Source organism: Manacus candei, unplaced genomic scaffold, assembly GCF_025592945.1.
Source record: "Manacus candei isolate 608988 ecotype Guabito, Panama unplaced genomic scaffold, ASM2559294v1 h1tg000033l, whole genome shotgun sequence".
NCBI classification, from domain to species: Eukaryota; Metazoa; Chordata; class Aves; order Passeriformes; family Pipridae; genus Manacus; species Manacus candei.
Window position 1 is genome coordinate 4,057,695 of NW_026138081.1, and position 9,385 is coordinate 4,067,079.

At 46.9% G+C, this 9,385-nt stretch overlaps 1 protein-coding gene across 1 annotated transcript; it reads right to left on the minus strand.

Moving 5' to 3' along the window:
* Positions 1–743: 743 nt before the first annotated feature.
* Positions 744–9,103, minus strand: LOC127472786 (retinol dehydrogenase 12-like). The gene is made up of 7 exons (XM_051791474.1): positions 8,948–9,103; positions 8,109–8,227; positions 7,180–7,335; positions 6,777–6,881; positions 6,125–6,334; positions 4,151–4,340; positions 744–2,274 (listed from the first exon to the last, which is right to left on the minus strand). The coding sequence occupies exons 1-7, from the start codon at positions 9,025–9,027 to the stop codon at positions 2,172–2,174; spliced, it is 963 nt and encodes a 320-aa protein (XP_051647434.1). The 5' UTR covers positions 9,028–9,103; the 3' UTR covers positions 744–2,171.
* Positions 9,104–9,385: the final 282 nt, after the last annotated feature.

Here is a 9,385-nt window from a genome sequence, read left to right on the forward strand (position 1 = left end):
TCTTTCTAGATCTGCATTTTGCTTTTGGCTAGGCTTAGCAAAGTAATTAGAAGGGGGATAATTTTTCTTTCATGCCAAATCTGCTACAGTGTCCTCAACATTTAGATCAATTGGAACATCACATCTTTAGAAGTCCTCCCAGCAGCTAGTTCAGCCTCATACGTGTACTCAGTAATCCTCTTCAGAGAGCTTTGCTAGTTAATCTAACTCTTCCTTACAAGCTTCCCTTTGACACAGCTAAATGAGCTTTAGTTCCCTCATTTTTTTACAGATCAGTTGAGAAGTATAAATGACTTGCTCAAGGTCAAAATGAGTGGTTGTCTCTCTATGGAAATGTGTAATTTAATATGTCTTAAGTTAAATCTACAGTCAGACTTCTTTGCAAAGAGAATTGACCTGCAAGGGCAAAAATATTTCACGCTAGAGACACTTTCTGCTTTTTAAAAAATGGTTTCTCTTGCTCCTGAAAACTACTTTCAAGATCAGAGAATCGCACAGAGAAAGCAAGCCTAGTCTCCAATGCTAGGTAGCATTCTACTGCTACATTGTAGTTGTGGATTTAGCTACATAATCAGGGTGAAGTGGAAAGAGGGGGGGGAAAAAAGGTAGAGTGACAAGGAGGAACACCAATGGACTCTGAAATGTTACCTGAATTGAGTTCTCTACATTAGTAAGGCAGGTGCAGATAACAGCAACACCAAATAAACTGATTCAACATTTCTGAAAGAAGATACGGTCTCCTGTTGTAAAAGGAAAATAGCTTTATTTAGTATTGCTCAGAGGTAGCACAGGACTGATCTGCATAGATAACATCCAGACAGAAAAAATTAGAATTAGCATTTGTTTCCCAAAACTGGCAGTTGGTCAGAGTTGCAGGCTCATATGCAAGTCCAAAAATTTCCAGACATTTTTTCAGAAGCAGAAGGTAATCCAGTGAGATGTGGCACTTGGTCTCTGACTGCTTAACTCTTTCAGAAATAATCTCTGATTATGGATCAGACTCTAGCAATTTGCACCAAGTAGCACTAGAGTTCCAAGGGAGCAATCCCATTGCAATGTGGACTGACCCAGCTGCCCTGGGGAAGTGCAAGCTGTGTGGTCCTGCTCAGGCAGACTGCCAGCCAAGGCCAGTAACTGCTGGGCAGACAAATGGCAGGATTTGTCTTACCTTCCTGTGCTGTAGCTGGCTCAACCGTAATACCAAGATAGTCCCAGCTCCTGCTTCAGCTATTTAGCTCGGCAGTTTGGTGTCATTTAAAGCTCAAGTCTCAGCTGAAGCTGTTTAATATTTTTTAACACAGTTTAGATGTTTTTTACTCACTTGGTCTCTTTTCTAGGTTCTATAGTCCTTTAAAGTGCAGCTGGGGGGTTTACTGTGACAATTTTTACACCATCTTTTGCTCAGTGTTTCACAGGAGAGATGTTGATTTCTTTAATAAGATAATTTGGCCATGCACAATTCTGACAATCCTGCAACTTTTAACCTCCCAGTCACCTGCATTGAGACCTGAGTTCTCAGAAGATATGCCCAGCCCTCAGTGAACTTACTGCAATTAGTGGGCACTTAGGGCCAAGATACCTCAGTGGCTAGGCTCCAGCTACTTAGAGAGAAAAATTATTCCACTTAGAAACTTTACCTATTGCTTGGCACAGAAAGGCCCACACCTGTTTCTCTGTGCTTGAGAGCATTTGTATTGCATTTACTTGCCAGAAAATCTAATATCCTAGAGTACTTTCACTCTGCCAGGTCAAACTGTAGGAACTGAACATAACCTTAGGTAATAAGTTTAGAGTCCTACCTTTTATTATTGCTGTTAGGAAAAAAACCACAATCAAACTTTATTTAAGGTAATTTTTTTTTCTTCACAATCTAAACCTAAGACTCCAACCTCCCTTTCTATTCTAAAGCCAGAGGACAATAGCCTTGGGCTGCTGTGTGAGATACCAAGCAAAGGTTGCTCCCTGTATCAGTGCTTTAATTCTCCAGCTAGGAAAAGGGAGTGATTGCTTACAAATCTCAATTCTTAAGTGTAGTATTCCAGAAATTCAAAGTAGGTTGTGCCCATAGAGCCATCATTGGGGCAGCTGAAGTACAGCATTCTACTCCTGAGGTCTCTCAGCAGTGCTCTTCCCCAGAGAAGCATCACAGGTACACAGGAGGTCTGCGCTGCTCAGTCCCACTGGATGCCAAGGAGCTCACAGCTCACACTCCAGAGCTTCCTTGCTGTCTCGTCATCCCGGCCACGTGGAGATATGTATGCTGGCTGGCAATCACTGTAAGAGGAACATTCTTTTAATTTGTTAAGTCAAAGATCTCCATCTGCATTAGCACACTGAAATGTCTGTGTTAAGATAAGGGAGTTGCTTTCTATCAGTTTAGTTCAAGACCAGTTGAAGAACAGTGGGAAGCTACACAACAAATGAGCAAGGGTTGGTGCTAAGCCACCATGGGAAAGCTTTTAAGGAAGAATCTCTCCCAAAAGCACCAAGAACAAGTCTAATTTTATCTGTTGTTTTAACTCTTAAAGAAACCTCTTTAGTTTACATTCTCATTAATACCACTAAAATGGGCTATTAAGGCTAACCAAGCTTCTTCAGGGCACCTTTTCTAGCAAACACTACAAAAAAGCCATTCAAACAGCCCTTCATTCTAAGCTGTTTATCCCATCCTATTCATCCCATGATATGCCCAAGAATAATTACACTGTAATAACCATGCATGGTTATCCCCTTTTCCATTATCCTCTGAACTGTGGCTCCTTTCTTCTCAGCACTCTGTCTGGAATAGAGATCCTGTGTTCTCATCTGTAATGCTAGATTGTGCAATAAGTGGGAGTTTCAGAGCACAGAGGAAATGGCATCTTGTAAGGTTTCCATTCAGCCCAGTGTTTTTAGAACAAGTGCACAATCTTTGATGTTCCTGAAATGACTCTGGTGTACTCTACCTGTCTTTCTGTAGCATGCAAATTCCTTTCCTAATGTCTGTACTTGTGCTTTATACTCTATTGCCTGGAAAGTGAAAATGATTTTAGGCTAGTCCAATGTTAATTGTGAATTACTGTTGAAGTTACTAATTTCCCACCAAGTCCAAAACTCCCTTTTTTCCTGAGTTTAAAATCCATCAGTTTTCTGTACTCCAGCACATAAAATGCTACATTTTTATCCTGGGATGGACAGTCATTCAGGGAAGATTAAGACATCTATTTATATGTTTAAGTCTGATTAAGATACTACAAACTCCCAAATAAAGATCAGGCAAAGTCATTACAGAGACTAATCTGGTCACGAATTACAGGAGGAAAGCTCTGCAAAGACACAAAGGCTCCAAAGGCATCCATGGGAGGGGGGTGAGGGGAAGACAGAAAAATTTTCACATTCATTTCCCAAAAAATGAGATTGTTACAGTGCTCTACACCCAGTGGGAAGTTGACAGACATATGAATCTGTTCAAATGGCAGTCTTCAAATCTAGGATGATGATGATTTGGAACTGCTCCAGGCTGTAGCTTTGGTGATGGGAAAAGCCATGACTGTGCAGGGTCCTGGAGTAAGTCAAAGTAGCCAAGAAATAACAAGTTTTGTAGTGGGAGCTACACAAGACCGTTTGCAGGATAGAGTGACAAGCATCCCAGCAGGAGTCCCTGCCAGCTCGTGGGTCTGTCACGCTGGAGAATCAAATTATTTTGTCACATACCAGACCTGAAAATCTCACCTCCTAGCTCTACAGCTCCATCAGCCCTCACAGCTACCTGGGAGCACAGGCCCCTTCTGCTCCAGTGGGGTGAAACTACAAAGAGAACCGAAGTGGTCTTTCCAGAATTGACTCAAGTGACCTCATTAACTAAACAGTTCTTCAGAAAAGTGATTTTTCCCAAGTCTCAGATCAGATTAAAGCTCTGACCATGTGACAGCCATTCCTGTACTGGCACTAAAGGACCTGCTATTGCATGAAGTGTTACACAGGTCAGGGATTTTTTCTAACACAATTGCAACAGAGCTGGCAGGGATAATGTTCTAGTATCTGTCACCCTCAGTCTTACCAGACAGCCTCATACCCAGTCCTTTTTTAATGAAGAATGAGAGTAACTCTCATATTGCCCAGCCAACAAGGTAGCCTTCCACAGTGTATCACTTCTTCAGCTTTCACCCACCTGAAATACTGTCCTGTCACAGAGTCCAGTTCCTCAGCTACTGCACAGTAGACACTGGTCTGAGCTCCTTCCCAAGGTGTCTTCAAGAAGAAGGAGAATATCTTCCACAGCCAAGTCATTACAAATGAATGCCGGACCAACTCAGAAGAGACAGAACCAGGATGGAGAGCATTTGCTGTGACTTTAGTGCCTATGGCAAAATAAAGTAGTTCAGGACAAATCTATATGCATCAAATCTATATGCATCTATATGCATCATACTCTCTACCTTCAAGAGTATTCTATTGAAGGTAGAATACTCTTCAATTCTACCTGCAGATATTCTGTAACTTAAAGGAGGAGTCCAGACTTGGATACAGAGAGAGCTAAGTGAAGTCCTCTGTAGTTACTGCTTGCTGAATGTCACAGATACACTTGACCTTTTAACCAAACCAGCAGTAGTTTGGTAAAGGCCTGAGCCCTATCTGGGCCAAGAACTTCTCTAGGAAACCCACAAAGAGGACAGTAAGCATCAGTGCACAGGAATTTGGAAGAGCATCATGCAGTTAACACAAGTAGCATGTGGCTTTTCCAAGACTGATTTATCAACGAACAAAGAAAGTTGTGGATACAATGAGTCTCATGTGTACCTTTCCCACTGTATGCAGTTTGACTACCAGCCAACCACTTTATTCCATGAGTATGACAGCCAAAGTGAGCCTTCTCTGAGCTCTCCCTACCAGGCAGTGTGACTGCATGGTGACGATCTCCCCTTGAGCTGAGTCACTTCTCAAGGTTGCTCCTCAAGGCAGAGACCTTTTCGCAACAGCATACCTTTGGATGAGCCCATCTGGAGCTGAGCCCAAACTGCAACTGGACTGCACACCAGGTGACTCTCCCCTTGAGCATGGATGCCTCTCAAGGTTCCTTACCTGAGACTAAGAAAGCCTTCCTTACTCAGGCAGAGAGATCCTTGCTTGCAACAGATCCTCAGTAAGTGACTGATGGCATGCTGAATTAATACTGAGAAACATTACTAATCCATATAGCTACTCACTATTAATTACTATAAACTTTGTATAAATAATTCCATTAGACATGAATCATTGTCCAAGTCTGAGACTAAGACTGGACCTAGCTGCATCTAGGCTCCCTAAGGAGTTCAGAAAGCCAGGGGGTCCAATCTGAACTTCAAGACTCAACAGGAGGGTCTTCCTTACCCTTTATGTTTCTAGACCTGTGTGAATCATTCTAACTCAACTTTTCTTAATAAATTTCTTCCACGTAGTGAGTAATAGAGTGAACCTTGCCATCGAACTCTGTTAAGTCATACTTTTATGACATCATGTTAAAACCACTTTTGCTAATACCTTGATGGTGATTCTTTAAGCGTTCTAAATCACTCATCTGTGACACTGGAGCAGTTTCCATCAGGCTTTCGAGAACACCTGTTTCTTTTGATTTACTCTAATAGTAATTTCCTAGGGAAGACACTGCTTCTGTTTTAGTAAATAAATACTACTTAAGTTGATGAGTGAATGACATGACTGTGACAGATGCTGTGACTTAAGAGGTACTGTCTAGTCTTATGCTTGTTCTACCACCCACCAACATTTAAGGCAACTGAGTGTGCATTAGCTTTTCTATTTGGAGACTGCAGTTGTAGTTCTCTTTTCAGCTTCCACTCACATACCACAACTGTCTGCGTGGATGCAGCTAGTTTTTGACAAGCACCAAAGACAAAGGAGATACATTCAACTGTGCCAAGCTACTAAACTCTTCTGTCCTGTTGTTGTAAAGACAATTAGTGTTCTAAGTCTCCTGGTTCCACAGACAGGAGATACCTTCTTCCTGCAAAAAGCTCTCAGTGACACCTGCCTCAAACCATTCAATTTCTGCATAGTTGATTTCCAGACCTCTCTTCAGTCCACTCTCCCCATCCACAGTGCACAAAAACCCAAGCAGAAAAACACTCCACTTGGTTCTGGAACTTGCCTTGCAGCCGCCTCGCCAGCTCCCGGGTGAAGAGCACGTTAGCCAATTTGCTGTGACAGTAGGCCAGGCCACGGTTGTAGCTCTTCTCACCCTGGAGATCATGGAAGCGGATTCGGCCTCCGTGATGAGCCAGCGAGGACACGTTCACTATGCGGGCTGGGGCAGACTGCTTCAGACGCTCCAGCAGGAGGAAAGTCAAGAGAAAATGACCTAAGGGTGAGATGAAAGGTCATCCTCTGAAGGGTCCCCCTGCTTGCTTATATGTTGTATCTTACTGCTGCCCTCACTTCAAGACCAGGAAAAACAAAAGCCCCTGGAATTAACAGCTAAACTTTTCTGGGGCCTTCAAGTTCTGCTCCTCATCTTCAAAAAGTTGGAGTTGTCATACATTTCAAAATGTCCCAAGTAACATGTACAGATACTTAAAATGGATCCATGATAAGCAAATACACCAGATTGCATCTCCAGAACTCTAACTCTGGCCTTCCATCCTTCTCCAAGAAGGAAGAATGAGAAAATCTGAAAGCAGGATTTTCCTTTGGAATTTCGCCACAGAAATTGGTGTTGAAAGATGACAATCTTTTAGGTCCTTTCCAACCCAAACTATTCTGTGATTCTATATTGAGTACAAACATGATTCCACTGGCCTTACCAAGATGATTGACTCCCATATGCATCTCAAAGCCATCAGCAGTCTTGGAATAAGGGCATAACATTACCCCAGCATTATTAATGAGAATATGGAGCTCCTTCTCCTCTGCAAGAAACAACAGACATCCTTAATCAGGGAAACAGAGAATGACGACAGACAGCACAAGTCAGCCAAAAAATGTCTTGCTGTCTGAGTTGCAGCCACATCGCCATAAAAAAAAAAAAAAATCGGCTAAGTCTCCTACCACAAACTAGCTCATGGCCTCTGACCTGCCCCTGCTGGGAAGCACAGTACCCAGCATGGTACAGAGATACACAGGGCAGGGATTTAGCATTGGCTAGAAGAGCAGATGGCAGTCCTTGGTAAAATATTTTCACTGAAAAGAATGATCTAGAGACTGTACCTGCTAGAAAATTCTCAGCAAACTCCCGGATGGACTTCGTATCAGCCAAGTCCAGCTTTTTCACAATGACTTGCTGGTTCCCTGTCTCAGCTCGGATTTCACTGGCTGCAGCTTCTGCCTTTGCAATGTCTCTGCAAGCAATGATCACCCTTGCACCTGCAAGGAGGGGAGGGGAGAACGACAAGAACAGAAACATCACTGGAGCACACTGGCTGATCAAGGCTACAACAAGCAGGCTGACTATGCACAGCATTACGAACAATATATTTTTTCTTTGGGGAACTGGCATCAGTCAGGGGAGGAGCTGGAAGGGACAAAGCCTTTCCTACTATATTGTAAGCTACAATTCAACCAAAGGATGCTTTCAGACCAAGAAGAAACATCTGAAGTGCCTCTGTCCAGGTTCTTCCAGGTCAGGAGTACGTACCACAAGACTGGTATGAGAATGTCAAATCAGGGGCACATAGAGGTACTTGGATACCAGCGTAATTTCTAAACGGATTGTGAACAGGTAGTTTAATCTTCTTATCAGTTACCCAAAAAAACAAATTAGCTTGAAACATGAATAAGTAAAGCATACAGCAGTGGACCTACAGCATTTCCCAGCTTCATACAAGCAGAACCCAGTGATAACTAGGAACTTCCCCAGTCCTGTCAAACCAGTTGCAGTGCAGAGCATTTCCATGTACCCAAGGCACATTTTTGGAGTTCAAGCAATGAAACCAGTTGAGGAACTGGGGACTTGCTGTAACAGTAGTTACAGCCTCTGGAAGACCAACACTTGGGCTCATCTGCAATAACTCTGGAATCAAATTGGCTTCAATGTAAGCATGAAACACTCCTCCCTTAGGTCCAAAAAAGGGACTATTGACACACAGGCACGGCCACTCCAGCTGCACAGGGATGCCTGCTGATGAACTGTGACTTGCCTCTCCGTGCGAGGTCTCTGGCAGTCTCCTTCCCGATGCCTGTGTTGGCTCCTGTGATTATCACCACCTTCCCCTCCATCTTTGCTGTCGACTTACACCGTCCTCCAGCGACATACCTCCTGCAAGAGGGGACGGCACCTGTCACCTCAACCTCCTTAGGTGGCTAGGGCCGGGGCTAAGCGCCCAGAACCGCGGCCTTCGTCCCAACACTGGGGCTCACCGCTGCGCTCAGGGCCCCGTGGGGTTCATGGGCGTTGTCACCCGGGGAGGCCGGTCACGGCCGTGTCGCGACCGGGGCATCAGGAGCGCGCCCCGAGCCTCCCGCTTCGAAGAGCCAGGCCCCGCCCCCCGGTCCCGCCCGCGCGTCAAGTGGGGCCACGGTTCCCATTGGCTGCGGCCGCGCGCTCCGGGCCGTTTGTCCAATGGGCTGCGCCGCCGCGCCCTAAGGAGAACGCGGGCCCCGCCCCCTGCCGCCCCTCCACGAGCGCCGCCGGTGCGGGGCCGGGGGAGCGCCGGGCGGGAGGGGAGGAGGGCTGGCTGCCAGGGCTGAGCCCCGTCCCTCGAGCATTCCAGCTCCTGCCGTGAGCGCGTCAGTGGCACCGGAGCACTGAAGCTGGGCAAGCCTGAATGATTCCTGAGCGCAGCGCGGGCTGGAGAACGGGATTCCCGCTGTTCGCACTCCCACCACACGCACACGCACGCACACAGACTCACACGGGCGGGCAGACCCGCTCGCCCTCAGACGCGACGCGCGCCGCCTCCGTGCCCCTCAGCACCCGCCGCCGCTCCGCGGGGCCGAGCGCGCGCGAAGAGTCGAGGCCGCGCTCGGTAAGACGCACCTGATGTAGGGCGCTGCCACGAAAAGGAGGACGGGGACGGAGACGGCGGCGCCCAGTGCAGCTCCCCAGCAGTCGAGCATTGCTGCCGCCCCTACCCGCGCTCTGCCGGCGCCCGGCGCTCCGCTACCACACCACCGCCCTGCCCCGCCCCGCCCGGCACCGCCCGCCCGGGACACGCCAGCGCCACCTCGGGACACGCCCCTCGCCGCACGCGGAGCGCTCCTGAAAAAGCCAGCCGCAGGAGATGTTCCCGGGGTCTCTGGTGCGCTCTGGGGGTCGCGCTCCCCGCTGCAGGAGTGTCCCCGCCGGGAGTACCCGCGCGCAGCGGGAGGCTGGCCGGCTTCACACCAGCAGTTCGCTGCTCTTTACCCCGGGCAGAGCACGGCTCCGACCCGCGTCCCTGTGTTCATCCTGAAGCCGCAGTCATACTCGCACTCC

Excerpts from the sequence above, each read along its gene's own strand:
- LOC127472786 (XM_051791474.1), bottom strand. The coding sequence starts at position 9,027 with ATGCTCGACTGCTGGGGAGCTGCACTGGGCGCCGCCGTCTCCGTCCCC. Across the intron at positions 8,228-8,947 it reads GTGGCAGCGCCCTACATCAG|GAGGTATGTCGCTGGAGGAC; the intron begins GTGCGTCTTACC and ends CCCCTCTTGCAG. Across the intron at positions 7,336-8,108 it reads CAGAGACCTCGCACGGAGAG|GTGCAAGGGTGATCATTGCT; the intron begins GCAAGTCACAGT and ends CCCTCCTTGCAG.